The sequence below is a fragment of the Centruroides sculpturatus genome, unplaced genomic scaffold (assembly GCF_000671375.1).
Source record: "Centruroides sculpturatus isolate CEXI.00-Female unplaced genomic scaffold, Cexi_2.0 scaffold592, whole genome shotgun sequence".
Lineage (NCBI taxonomy): Eukaryota > Metazoa > Arthropoda > Arachnida > Scorpiones > Buthidae > Centruroides > Centruroides sculpturatus.
In genome coordinates this window covers 409143-424718 of record NW_019385417.1, presented here as the reverse complement: position 1 = coordinate 424718, position 15576 = coordinate 409143, and the positions used below count along the sequence as shown (strand labels likewise).

The 15576-nt window shown below is 28.6% G+C and overlaps 3 protein-coding genes across 3 annotated transcripts; all 3 read right to left on the bottom strand.

Moving 5' to 3' along the window:
- Positions 1 to 2725: 2725 nt before the first annotated feature.
- On the bottom strand, positions 2726 to 4320 carry LOC111638777 (trophoblast glycoprotein-like). The gene has a single exon (XM_023384533.1). The coding sequence runs from the start codon at positions 4153 to 4155 to the stop codon at positions 2950 to 2952; it is 1206 nt and encodes a 401-aa protein (XP_023240301.1). The 5' UTR covers positions 4156 to 4320; the 3' UTR covers positions 2726 to 2949.
- A 414-nt stretch (positions 4321 to 4734) lies between these two features.
- On the bottom strand, positions 4735 to 5939 carry LOC111638773 (neuropeptide CCHamide-1 receptor-like). The gene has a single exon (XM_023384528.1). It carries the CDS (start codon positions 5937 to 5939, stop codon positions 4806 to 4808), a length of 1134 nt encoding a protein of 377 aa, XP_023240296.1. The 3' UTR covers positions 4735 to 4805.
- A 60-nt stretch (positions 5940 to 5999) lies between these two features.
- LOC111638772 (SLIT and NTRK-like protein 3) lies at positions 6000 to 6859 on the bottom strand. Its single transcript, XM_023384527.1, has 2 exons — positions 6063 to 6859; positions 6000 to 6004 (listed from the first exon to the last, which is right to left on the bottom strand). The coding sequence occupies exons 1-2, from the start codon at positions 6691 to 6693 to the stop codon at positions 6000 to 6002; spliced, it is 636 nt and encodes a 211-aa protein (XP_023240295.1). The 5' UTR covers positions 6694 to 6859.
- Between the last annotated feature and the right edge of the window lie 8717 nt (positions 6860 to 15576).

Genomic DNA, 15576 nt, shown 5'->3' with positions numbered 1-15576 from the left:
ATATATAACAAATACTATATATTTAATTTATATTATCTGAATAGAGATTGTGAACTATTATGGTTATCAAAATGGTAGTCTATTTGTTCTATAAATTAAATTTGATTGGAAATCCTAGATTCTTGAATTAATTGAATTCATAAATTTTCCTAAAATTAATCAGATTTACATTTAATATAGGCTAAAATGTATAACTAAAGTTAATTTATGAGAGTTAATTTTCACATCTTATGGTATTTTATTAGGCTATGTAGTTTCCAGTAACTTTATGTACTAATTTAGTTTCTTAAAAGATATAATTTAATAAATTATCCAGATGAGATAAGGAAATCATTTTCTTATTGTGAAATTCAACAAAAAAGTTATTTATTATTGAATTAAGTTAATTTCCTTCTTCATTCATAATAATAAATTGATAATTTAACAATGATATGCCAGTTTTATTATTAATTTGCAATAATATCAAACAATTTTAGATAGAAAAATTTCTCATCATGATAGTATCGATGAAACTATGTTCTATTTTTATTTTTATTATATTCCGGATACAGAGGGCTGAAGATTTAGTTTTTAGGTTTGCCACAGGATGGTCGAGGCGGTTAAGATGTCAGCCTACCGCTCTGGGGGACCCGAGATCGATCCTGCAAGCAACCAGGAATTTTTCATAAACAGTCTCTCCCGGATATGTCAGGTTTCGTCTCTCATCATCCGACCTGTCATTGTGGACTTGGCCGAACCCAAGATGGATCTGAACTTTTGACTTTCTTTCTCTGTTTGTCTACAGTGTATTATTTATAATTTCTGTTAATTATATATTATTAAAATGTTTATTCTGTAATAAACTTTTAAATTGTATATTATTTATTTCCAATTATTATCGTTTCTTTTGTATTGAAAGTGTATTTTAATTTAAAAGTCCGAGTGCATCTTAAATACCTAATAATATGGTATTTTAATTAAGATAAGAGTCGAAGTTTTTGCTGAGAATAAAACTAATTTTCTTAATGTTATACAATTAATCTTTTTAAAAGTTACGTTATAATTTAAGTAATTTTCCGGAGTGAATTTTAGAGTAACTTCATTCAAATCTGTTATATTGATATATATTGTTTAGTATATTGAATCAATTAGTTCAAGAAACATTAAGAGAAAAATTAAAATTGTACTTATTTTTTGTTTATTATCATTATGTAACGAAACACCCATTAGCTATTAATGCCTGGATTCATCTCCTAAATATATTCCCCAGAAACCTGTGATGTTTAGAGGTATTTACGCAAAATATGTGTTGTTCCAAGTAGTGCAGTCTTCTGTAGCATTTGGATATTGATTCTATCAATCTCTAACTTCATATGTTGTCCTAGATCCCTCGGAGTGGTTCCTAGTATTTTATATAGTGCCTAAAATAAACTTATTGCCATGGCTGAATATAGATTTGCATGATCCTAAGTTATAAATTCTTCACTCAACTAAATAATGATAAATTTAAAAATAAGACACTATAATCTGTAGATTATTTAGCTAATATATAAATCCAGTCCTGTGTATATTTACTTATAATATGTTATAAAGTTTTAATTGATAATAATTTTCATGAAATCAGTTTTCTTGGATTTATCAATTGCCTATATTTTGCAGGAATGGTTAATTATATCCGTATGCAGAACTAGATTTAATTTCATGATACGAATATGATTTGACCTCAGGGTAGACATAGAGAGTTCAAAATTTAGCTTTTTTTATATTAAACACATGATATGACATTGATATAAATTAAAGTTTCTTTTGATAAGTGATGAACAGATCTGTTTTATTGATTTTATTTATACATTTTTGTAGTTTTTAGTAAAGGATGCTACATTTATAATTGGCTAAGGTTCTATATCTCTCTCAGACCTTATCTATACTTTTATATTTTACACTATGAAATCACTGTTTATTTTTATATCAGATATTCTCATCGAAATATCATTTTCTATTTTTTTCTTAAATAGATTTAATTTAATTTTAAATAAGTTTGACTTATCAAAAACGTTTCCACGTTTTCATTATACATTGGAAATTTGAGTACAAAACAAATTATTAGATAATATAATTTTTTTTTATTTAATTTAATATAAAAATTATGTTTCTTAAAATCGTTATCATTAATCGAAGATATTAAAATTATTAAATTTTCATTTTGTATTGATTAAAACTAATTACTAATTTATTTTTACTTAAATCAATCAACATGCCTATAGAAATGTTTCATTATAACTAACACAATATTAACTTAATTATGAATTTAATTAATTTTGAAAATTATAAAGATTAGTCTGTAAAATTATTCTAATCAAATATATAATTTATTTATCAATATATTCTATTGATAAATTAATTAATTTTTTAGAAATGTTCTGATGTGATATTAATAAATTATATAATTAATATTATTACATTAATTAAAATAATTATGAACAATATGAACTGTTTATATGATTTATTTTTTAAATAGCTGGCATTTTCATTAATTTACATCATTTTATATAAATAAAAAAGTTCCACTTACTAAGGATCAAAAATACCATTTATCTACAGTTCAATTTATTTTAAACTTATATTGTTAAAGTTTTCTNGATAACACATCAATAATGTAAACAAAGTTCAAATTTCAAAAATTCCATTTAAATTTTAATAAAATGTTTATAAAAATACAAAAACTTCTATTTTTTTTTAATGGGCAAATAAAGCTTAACAAACAATTAATAATTATATATTAATTATTTGTTTATATATTTTAATATATAATGAAACATCAGATATTCTAGTTGTAGTCTACTTTAGCTATAGAAATATTTTTGCAATTATAAATTTACAGTAAAGAATATAAATAAATATGCATTTTTAAATATTCTAAACTACTTTAGTAAATAATATTTGAATAAATGATATTAATGTTTTTATAAATCAAACTTCCATTTCAGTTTCTTCCACTTTATCCAATGAATCATATTGAAATTTACGGCGAATATTAATTGACATTCTGTGAGCAACGTCGTAAACAAATCTTTTGTTTTTATATACTATAATAGTAATTACCAGAGCCACCATTGCTATGATGATTAAAGTCAAGATGATATAAATGGCTTTCAAATCTGTATAAAAATCATGTGCGAAAAAGCGACAAAGCAGATCATTTGTTGTAAGATTTGATAGAGGACGACCGATATTTTGCGGTGGAAAACCATCCTTACAGTAATAAAGATCCTTAGAAATAAGGTTTGCTTCTGTTGTGGATATCCATTGGAAAAAATCGATCATATTACAATCGCACCGAAATGGATTTTCACTCAGGTTTATCTTCAATTGTGGATATAATTCGAGTTCGGTTAAAGTTTCATTATTTAAATATGAAATATAATTATGACTAAGATCAAGAATATTCAAATGAGGTAAACATTTTATATTAATATTAAATTCAGTGAGATGATTGTCCGACAATCTCAGCTCCCGAAGAGAAGGTAGATCACAAAAGAAGTTCCTGTTTGGAATAGAATTGATTTCATTCTTTTCCAGATTAAGTATCCGTAAATTAATAAGTCTGCTTTGCATGAAAATTTTCTCTAAATTTTCCATGTAGTGGTCACTCCAAATAAATTTTTTGGTGAATGTATTTCTAAGATGAAGCTCTTCCAAGTTCAAAAAATGTCTAAACATCTTAGGTTGATTGTCTTTTCCATTTAAATAAAGATCATTATCGTTCAGTATCAATTTTTCTACGTTATCGACACCGTGAAACGTCCTGTCTTTGATAGTTTGAATTTTATTATTAGAAAGATCGACTATTTTCAATTTATCGTACTTGGCATCTCTTCCAAAAATATATAATGGTAAATCTAGAACATTGTTACCTGTGAATATAAGCACTTCGGTGTCGACGGGCATATACTCCAATATATTAGCATTATCCAAATTAGTATCCGTGCAGTTAACGATATAATAGTTTGTCTCTCTATCAAGATCACATTTACAGTTGCCGTGAAAATTAGCCGGACACAGAGATCTGTCTCTATGCTCGGCCCTGCCTACACTACCAGCCCACAGAAATATCACTAAAATTACCTTGAAATTCCAAACAGGCGATATTTCTTTGATTAAACCCTTCCAGTTCATGTTTAAGTAGAACAAGTGTTGATTTCAAACAAAATTGAAGTTGTTTTAAGTTTATATTCGCTTCAAACATTCCAAAAAGCTGCACATTGATGTAACTTTGTAGCAGAAAGTCGACATAATGGCAGATCTGCCTGGGTCGTTTAGAGAGAACGTGGGCGAAAACCGGTTTGTTAATAGAAGTCAAACAAGTTTTCTTTCTTCCTTTCCTCCCTCCGCTGCTAAAGTACTTTCTTGTTTCCGTTCATAAATAATATACAGTACTAATAATAACAAAAAAAAAGTCTAACCTGACCTGAATATAAAAGATTTATTGATAAATGGCTTGACATCTAAAATTACGAAAATTTTTGATAATTTTTTTAACAATTTTATCCAAGATAAATAAATGAAGAGGTCAATAACATATAATTGCATCGAAAAATATTTTCGTTTATTAAATCTATTTAATATACAAATTTTTGATTAATTTTAATACGGATTAAATATCGCATTTATGTAAAGAAAAATGCATATTATCTAACTCGGAAATTTTTAATTATATATATATATAGGAATCATATATATAGAATATGACACCATAATACATAATATAACAGATATTCAGTAAAAATAGAGCAACAGCAACTGTAACTGGTGATTTTTCGTAACAATCAACGTTCGATTCTGTGCACGGACTGGATTTTAGTGAGATGGCTACAATACGATTGTGTTCTTATGGTGCTTTGGGCAGTTCGTAAAGATCTTGTATATTCGGTGTGATCAGTAAAGCAACAGCAGAAAAGAGTTCTATTAAAATGGCTTCGAAAAACTCCACTGTTTAAATAGAGGGCAATCGGATTCAGACAACTATTGACGAAAGTTAAAACATATCCCACTATCTTCCAAACGTGCCAAAAATCATTATAATCTTCGTTTGAAGTAGAATGGAAATAATACCACATCATAAACACTTGACTGGGAAAAAAACAGATGGCAAATATGACAACGAAAGACAATACAATTTTTGCTATTTTTGCGCGAGTTCGTAATTGTTTTATTTGTCTACCGTTTATACCCAGGCCATTCCGTGTGCTCTCATATAAGTGTCGAGCCATTAAAACGTAGCAGGAACCTATAAACGTTAAAGGAATGGCGTAAAGTAAAAGAAACTTCATCAGGACCATCATCTGTGGATACCAAGGCCACATGTTATGTGGGAAAGGGTAACACACGTATATGACCTTATCGGGACTTATGGATACCTCCCACAAAAACGAATAATAAGCTCCCGGTGTTGCTAAAGCTAGGGCTATACACCAGATGCCTAGGGCAAACAATACCGTGAGAGTTTTGGCGTGTCTTCCCGTATACTTCCTCATGGGTAATACAATAGCGATGTATCTATCCACGCTGAGCATGGTGAGGGTGAGGACGGTAACCGCTACTGACACGTCTTTTAAGAATTCACTCAGTTTACATAGAAATTCACCGTAAGGCCAACTTTCGAACGTGTAAATAGTGCTTATAAATGGCACTGTTCCAACGATAACAGTGAAGTCTCCCACAGCCAGACTCATGATGTAGGTATTTGGAATACTTCGAACAGATTTGTTTCGAACAAATATAAAAATCAGAGTTCCATTTCCAATGATACCCACCAATAACACGACCGCAAAAACTGCAGGTACCACATATGTTTCCAGTCTCTTTTCGTATGGCACGTATTGGTCTGTATCATTTAGAGATTCGTTATCTGGCAATTCCCAACTGGCATTAATGGATGATAGATTAAACACGATGTCCATGCTGAAAATTAAAAATAAAATCATTTAAAACTTTTCAAAATAAAATCGAGTTTTAATAAATTAATCTAATATAATTCTTTACATTAACAACAGATGGCAGTAAAAGGAAAATTTGTATCCTACTGTTTGGAATAGAATTGATTTCATTCTTTTCCAGATTAAGTATCCGTAAATTAATAAGTCTGCTTTGCATGAAAATTTTCTCTAAATTTTCCATGTAGTGGTCACTCCAAATAAATTTTTTGGTGAATGTATTTCTAAGATGAAGCTCTTCCAAGTTCAAAAAATGTCTAAACATCTTAGGTTGATTGTCTTTTCCATTTAAATAAAGATCATTATCGTTCAGTATCAATTTTTCTACGTTATCGACACCGTGAAACGTCCTGTCTTTGATAGTTTGAATTTTATTATTAGAAAGATCGACTATTTTCAATTTATCGTACTTGGCATCTCTTCCAAAAATATATAATGGTAAATCTAGAACATTGTTACCTGTGAATATAAGCACTTCGGTGTCGACGGGCATATACTCCAATATATTAGCATTATCCAAATTAGTATCCGTGCAGTTAACGATATAATAGTTTGTCTCTCTATCAAGATCACATTTACAGTTGCCGTGAAAATTAGCCGGACACAGAGATCTGTCTCTATGCTCGGCCCTGCCTACACTACCAGCCCACAGAAATATCACTAAAATTACCTTGAAATTCCAAACAGGCGATATTTCTTTGATTAAACCCTTCCAGTTCATGTTTAAGTAGAACAAGTGTTGATTTCAAACAAAATTGAAGTTGTTTTAAGTTTATATTCGCTTCAAACATTCCAAAAAGCTGCACATTGATGTAACTTTGTAGCAGAAAGTCGACATAATGGCAGATCTGCCTGGGTCGTTTAGAGAGAACGTGGGCGAAAACCGGTTTGTTAATAGAAGTCAAACAAGTTTTCTTTCTTCCTTTCCTCCCTCCGCTGCTAAAGTACTTTCTTGTTTCCGTTCATAAATAATATACAGTACTAATAATAACAAAAAAAAAGTCTAACCTGACCTGAATATAAAAGATTTATTGATAAATGGCTTGACATCTAAAATTACGAAAATTTTTGATAATTTTTTTAACAATTTTATCCAAGATAAATAAATGAAGAGGTCAATAACATATAATTGCATCGAAAAATATTTTCGTTTATTAAATCTATTTAATATACAAATTTTTGATTAATTTTAATACGGATTAAATATCGCATTTATGTAAAGAAAAATGCATATTATCTAACTCGGAAATTTTTAATTATATATATATATAGGAATCATATATATAGAATATGACACCATAATACATAATATAACAGATATTCAGTAAAAATAGAGCAACNTTTATATAGGAAGACGTGCTATATATATTTTTGTATTAATTATCAATATAAAATATTTAACAATTAATGCAGTTTTATATAAAGTGATTACCATGGATTAACCTTTTTACGCGTTGTCATAATTTACCTCTTCTTTTTCCTTGTTTGAAAGAGTATTATACAATAAATAGAATAATTAAACCTATACAAGGAAACCCAAAAGTCAGTTAACATAACCGTTGTAAGAGATAGTAATTTGCTCTTATTTTGAAATCAATTGTACCAAATTGGTACAGTTGTATATCATTTTTTTTAAACAGAAAAACCCGTTATTTCTAAATTCAGTTTACAATTCATATTCATAAGTGTATCTGAAACACAAAACAAAACATGGTGAACTGACTTTAGGACTTCTATAATTATAGGAATTGAAGTTATAGAATCATTAAAATTTAATTTATAATTACATAAAAATATATCTGAGGTATTTTATTGATATAAAGTAGAAAAATTTCTAACTAGAAGATAATGAACTTTTCTGTTTTGCATAAAAATCTAGAACCTTCATAATCCGTAGCGTTTTTAGCTTCTATAATAAATTACGTGTGAATTTTTCTTCCTTGAAGTCTTGACACAAGACTTATAAACAATCTACATTTAGGAAACAGTTAGAAACATTAGATTCAATTAATCAAAGTGTTAAAAATTGTCTGAAAAACTAGCTAAACGATTAGTTTACTAAACAAAGAATACCCAAAATATAAACTTTTAATGTATAAACCATATGTCTACAAGAGAAGGAAACGCCTTCTATAAAAAAGTATGACCTATTCCAAATGAAACGGAATCACATTTTTGGGATAAGGAGAATAAAACCTGCTATCTAGAAATTAGATTCAGTTATCACGAATAGGCAATTTTTTAAATTTGTTTGGGGGTGAATTTATTTTATACATTAAAGTTTGAATTTTGGTTGTTACTTGTGTATAAAACGCATGTTGTAACGGTCATGATCTTTAATACAGGCTTATTCAAAAAAGACAGCGCAAAAGTAAAGCCGATTTATTCATATTTGAAATGACAAACAGCAGCAGTAATGACATGTAAAGACAAAAGAATTCACCGAGTTTCACATACATATTACAAGTGTTCGATGTAAGCACCGTTAGTGACACGGCGTATGTCTAGTTCTGTTTAAACGCGTTCAGTATATCCTCTGACATGAATTCCATTGCTTCGGAAATGCGTTGTTTCAGATCGTCCAAGGGACGGACATTAGGCTATATCAGTCCCAATGTCACAGCACCTAGTCGAACTGAAACAACGCATCTCCGACAAATATATACTAACTTAGACTAGTTGAATATTAATAAACAATCGAAAATATATTATTTATTAGATGATTAAAGAGACGTTAATTGTCTCTCAACCTCCTACAATGTAAGACAATAGGTTTTCAGGATGAGAGTAAAGATACTGTTAAGAAATAATTAATATACACTATGGTTAAGTTCACATCTATTTTTGTATATAGAATAGTTTTTAAAAAGTACTTTATTTTTATATTTGTGTCGAGATTTAAAGCAAAAAGTTAAAAATTTTAACTTCTAAATATGCCAGACAGAAGTGGAATAGGCTATAGGTTTACTTGAACATGTTATAAATTCATACAGAGCCGGATTTTCACATAAGCTAAACAAGCTACAGCTTAATCTCACGTTATGATTATAACATAGGACCTCATTTTTTATACGTATGTAGTCTATTTAGTAGAGGGGAAGAAGAGCTTGTGCACTTGAAGTGCATTTAGGACTGGTCTTGTAGACTTGTTGTGACCCTAAATTATAACATATTAGGGCCACAACAAATCTATAAGCCCAGCCCTGAATGCTTATCATGTGCACAAAAAAGGATAATCTATCCTGTAGAAAAGTAAAAATTGGAAAAACTTCTTTTCTTACGATGTATTTTATCACTAAGCACACATGATAAATTAGACGCCTAGAAATCCCGACCATTAAATACATGAAAAGTGATTAAATTTTTTATTTTATTGTAGTATTTTCATTTCTACTTTATAAAACTTACAAAATATGTTTTCCCTTATTTTAGACAGTAAAAACTCTATAATAAGCGCACCAGTTGTCAAATATGTCAAAAGTTTTATAGATCTGATTTATAGGCTTATATAAATTTAAGTTTTCATTTTATTTTTCGCCTTTGATATGGTAATAGTTCTGACAAATAAAAGGACTTCAATATTTATTCTATATATAAAAATCAATAAATCAAATTTGCTATTTATTACAGAAATAGTAATCTTTAATTGTAAAGTCGAGAAATTGTATCGAAAATTGCTTGGTTCTGCTAGCAAATTTTAGCCAAACTCTCCATTGAATAAATAACATTGCATATTAATTGGACCTTAGTAATGCAAATATACTGTATAATAAATTGTGAATAAATATTCTATAAAATGTAAATGAACAAAAGTTCTACTTGAAAGTTTTGAAACGATAATATAAATATATCAATTTATATACTTATTATCATACTACAGTCGCTGCTGCTGTCAGCCTTCAGCCATCAAACTTCCAAGAGTGTTGTAATTTTTATAAACAATATTAGTTATATATTTATTAATTAAATAAATAGCAATAATATTTTAAAGTCTAATAGAGAATAATACGTAGTAAGACCAAAGAAAGTGCTGTTATTTAAAACAATAAAAAGCAAAGCTAACAAACATTTTTAAAAGTAAGCAGGTGCTTAAATTAATTGACCAGTCGGAAGCTAAGTTCTTTTGCTTTAATAACTAATTAGTTGTCGGAAATCTGTCGTAAAGCGAACCGTTCTCTTTCCGTGTAAAGTCGATGTCATAAATTCAAATAACGTTCCTGGAAATAGGATTTTAACTATATAATACCGCAGCTAGATGCTCAGCAAAATATACGATATTTCAATTAGTTATAATGGAAAATTTATATAGGAAGACGTGCTATATATATTTTTGTATTAATTATCAATATAAAATATTTAACAATTAATGCAGTTTTATATAAAGTGATTACCATGGATTAACCTTTTTACGCGTTGTCATAATTTACCTCTTCTTTTTCCTTGTTTGAAAGAGTATTATACAATAAATAGAATAATTAAACCTATACAAGGAAACCCAAAAGTCAGTTAACATAACCGTTGTAAGAGATAGTAATTTGCTCTTATTTTGAAATCAATTGTACCAAATTGGTACAGTTGTATATCATTTTTTTTAAACAGAAAAACCCGTTATTTCTAAATTCAGTTTACAATTCATATTCATAAGTGTATCTGAAACACAAAACAAAACATGGTGAACTGACTTTAGGACTTCTATAATTATAGGAATTGAAGTTATAGAATCATTAAAATTTAATTTATAATTACATAAAAATATATCTGAGGTATTTTATTGATATAAAGTAGAAAAATTTCTAACTAGAAGATAATGAACTTTTCTGTTTTGCATAAAAATCTAGAACCTTCATAATCCGTAGCGTTTTTAGCTTCTATAATAAATTACGTGTGAATTTTTCTTCCTTGAAGTCTTGACACAAGACTTATAAACAATCTACATTTAGGAAACAGTTAGAAACATTAGATTCAATTAATCAAAGTGTTAAAAATTGTCTGAAAAACTAGCTAAACGATTAGTTTACTAAACAAAGAATACCCAAAATATAAACTTTTAATGTATAAACCATATGTCTACAAGAGAAGGAAACGCCTTCTATAAAAAAGTATGACCTATTCCAAATGAAACGGAATCACATTTTTGGGATAAGGAGAATAAAACCTGCTATCTAGAAATTAGATTCAGTTATCACGAATAGGCAATTTTTTAAATTTGTTTGGGGGTGAATTTATTTTATACATTAAAGTTTGAATTTTGGTTGTTACTTGTGTATAAAACGCATGTTGTAACGGTCATGATCTTTAATACAGGCTTATTCAAAAAAGACAGTGCAAAAGTAAAGCCGATTTATTCATATTTGAAATGACAAACAGCAGCAGTAATGACATGTAAAGACAAAAGAATTCACCGAGTTTCACATACATATTACAAGTGTTCGATGTAAGCACCGTTAGTGACACGGCGTATGTCTAGTTCTGTTTAAACGCGTTCAGTATATCCTCTGACATGAATTCCATTGCTTCGGAAATGCGTTGTTTCAGATCGTCCAAGGGACGGACATTAGGCTATATCAGTCCCAATGTCACAGCACTCTAGTCGAACTGAAACAACGCATCTCCGAAGCAACGGAATTAATGCCAGAGGATATACTGAACGCGTTTGGACAGAACCAGACATCTGCCGTGTCACCAAAGTGCCTACACCAAACACTTGTAACGTGTATGCGAAACTTGGTGAGTTCCTCTGTCTTTACATATTATTACTGTTAGTGTATGTTATTTCAGATACGAAAAAATTAACTTTAGTTTTGCACCATCTTTTTTGAATAACCCTGTATTATGAGGACTAAAAACAAATAAAAATCTTAATACGTTAAAATATTTATATTTAAATCCTACTTTGTCATTAATTGTTGCTATATACGTAATAAATTATGGTTTCTTATGAATAATTTTCTATAAAAGTAGACTATTATTATTGTTTAAAAATCTTTACAACGGATGAATGTTTACAATGTTCCGTTGTAAAAATACAGTATGAAGTTATATATATACATATATATGAATATAAATAACATACGTATTCAAATACTCTATACTTATGTAAGGAATATTTGAAAATTCATTTTTTCTTGTCAAGGTGTTAGTAACCAACTGCGTCTTTAAGGGACCGGGCTCCAGTTCACTACACCAGACTGGATCCGCGAATGTATGTTTATATTACTCGTATATAAAATTCTTTATGTAAACTACTGAAATTTTATAAAATAATTATTAATATAACTCTTTTATATTTACTTTTCCTCAGATTCCTTAATTTGATTTCGGTCGATTCCTGAAGCAGAACAAAAAAAGTTTAGTATAAAACAATTAATAAATAGTTGGAAATATAAAACTACTTGAAAAAAATTAAATGAACTTAAGAAACAATTAACGAATTTACATGGAAGAAGAAGAATTTGCTGAACTAGCTGTTAAATTAGCTATTAGCTATGAATTGTGAATGGGCTATTAGATAAATAAGCTTAGAGTATGAGTTAATTCATTTTAAAAATTATAAATAGTACAAAGAGTTTAAAATCAAAATATAAATATAATTAAATATTATAAATTTGCATGTTTAGTACACTTTTACGATTTAATCTAGTCATTATTAAACGAGAATTCCAGTTATAATTTCCCATAAACTCAGTGTCGTAAAATTGAAGTTAATATAAGCTTCGAACTATATAACATCTCAACAAAATGACTAATAAAAATACGACACTTATATATAGCGTTTTATACAACATAAAGAAAAATTTATATCATCGTAATCGTAAAGCGGAGATCTATAAAGCGAGCGGTCGCAAAGCGAGGGATCTATTTGTATATCTTGATAATTAATCAATCACACGAATTAGTACGTCGTATCATATTCAAATCATTAAATTTACAAATATATTCTCACTTATTTCAATTAAATTCGATTTTAATAAAATAGAAAATTATTAAAATTAAATCCATTAATAATACTAACGATATAATTTAACACACTTTTAAGTACTTGAATTTTCAATTAGGCGTAATTTATTTAATTATCAAAATACAGTCGAATCTCTAATAACTATCACCTGTAAACAACGGCCATTCTTTCGGATTTTTTAATAATAATAATGCATACAAAATAAACTAACCTCCAGAAACGGCCATTTTTTTTATGTTCCCCTCAATGGCCGTTGTTTGGAGGTTTGACTGTATTTAAATTCCATGATGCGTAATTAATTTATTTATGTGATTTTATACAAGATTTTAATAACTCTTTGTAGTTTAAATAACGTTTGATTAATAATTTCGCCATTTATGAAACTTGTATAGCGTTATTAATACGTGAAATTAAATCGTGATATTGATCGAAGTTAATTTATGATACAAGATTAATGGAATATTATCAGATAAAAGAACATATTTAGAATTTATATGTAATAGAATATCGAATATTTTATTAAATGGAAGATAGAAAAATGAAGGTAAAACATTACGAGTAATCATAAAAATGCTGATTAAATTGACACATAAAAGTGAAATTTATTCTTTCATTTATAAACATTTAAAATGAGTTTAATGTAAATTATAGCAAAGAATATAAGGGAAACGAATCGTTCATTTTGTGTATAAACGTTATTTTAACGGGAAAACTCGAGCAGCTTACGATATCCGCAATTAACGAAGTTTTTATCACAAACGTAGCCTAATTATTCGAAGTGCTATGCTCCATAGAGTAATGAACCGATCACTTCATCTGCGTAGGAAGTCTTGGTAAATAATGATTAATTACTGTAGACTATAAGTGAGGCAACTTTCCGGAAGTCTAAGTATGGCTCGAATAACTCTCCAGAGGACAATGTTTGAATTGAAAATGTAGATATAAAACATCCCCGCTGAGAGGAAATAGCTCAAGCTGCGAGGAAGAGGAAATGAATACTTGTGTCTCCTTCTGTTCTTATCCCTGATTGGATTCAATCCAGATACGAAGGTGGATGACTCTGATCAAAACACACCTTATAAAAATTCTGTTTTTTTTTTCTTCTTCTTTAAGTGTTTTTTAAATGTAATTCTTCAGATTATTACAAAATAAATGAATAAAGGGGAAGAAAAACGTTTCAATTAATATAAAATCGCATTAACATAAAACTTTTATCGCGGATTTTAATACAGGATTCTTGTCTTTACATAGAATTTTAGATCGGCTTAATAAATAGTTTTAGCTTACGTCCAAGATAATCGCAAAATTTTGAATGATTCTACTCTAATTACGCTACTTGGTCGTTTATTAGTCGTATAATTAATTGATAAATACTTTGCTAAGTTACTTATTAAGAACAATGAAACTATTCTAATTTTATTCCTATTTGACTTCTCGAATGTTTAGAAATTAATTGCCTAATTAAGTTAATAAAGCCTATAATATTAAACAAGGATCTAGTTAAAGTTAATTAGTATCCGCGGAAACAGTCGAAATAAATTATTTTTGAGATTTAATACTCCTAAAGGATTTCTAATGCTTCGTGTTCGGGATTTGGGTCGATCGTGATAAATTTCTACGTTATATTCTAAGAAATCGCTTTATTTACAGTTTCATTAATGAAACATGTGCCCGATTGAAAGAGAGGTGTCGTAAGAATCGATGAACATCGTAATCATCCCCTTATCGGTCGCTGTGTTCTATTCAATTAGAAATAAATGGTGTTCATTGTCGTGTTGATAGATGCCACGACAATGAACACTCGATCGTTCGCTTCCTTTTCTAAACGGTTGCCAAATCTGTACTAAATCAGAGCGTGTATTGTGATGATAAACAGTTTGCCGTACTTGAATATGTTTAAAATCAAAAACCTGCTTATTTTTATGTTGAAAAATAAGATAAAATAACTCCTAACTAGCTGAATTCACAACTGTTTTAAAGATCGATAGCCTGTAGAGGTTCTTACGGATTCTTTACAACTAATTATATACAAAAGTTTGGATGAATTACTTAATAATTGAAACCTCACACGAACTCAAACGTTCTTTTTTTTTATGAGGGTGAGTTATATTATTTATATTTTTATTAAGAGAGAGTTTTGTACAAAGAAAACTTTAATTTTTTCTAGGAAAAATGGCTAATAAACTTATCTTGAAGTTACATTATTTTTCTACTTTTAGGTTTTGTTTTCGATGTTAACAGCCTCGAAAATGTCTTACAATAATTTAATAATTATTTTGCTGTCGATTTTGAATAAAATGCGTGTAAAATGAACGTTGCCGTCTTGTTTACTTAAGGTAATTAGCAGAAATGAAGAATTTTATACGAGTTGCAATGTAATTTTATAACATTCAAGAAAAGAATTTGCGTTTTTTAATGATTAAACTCGTGCTATTTTGCTAATGTTTTCGCGAATGTTTTTAGTAAATATACGTTTTTTTTTTCTTTTAATCGAGGTTAAAAAACTTTATAAGAAAGTGGAAACAAAGGAACAAAGATAAAAGGTAGAAAAATAGAAGGTATGTAGGTTAACTTACCTTAATTTGTGAGGAAATGTTCCCTCGAGGGAAAGATGAATGTCATCAGTTGACCAGCTGATGTCATTCC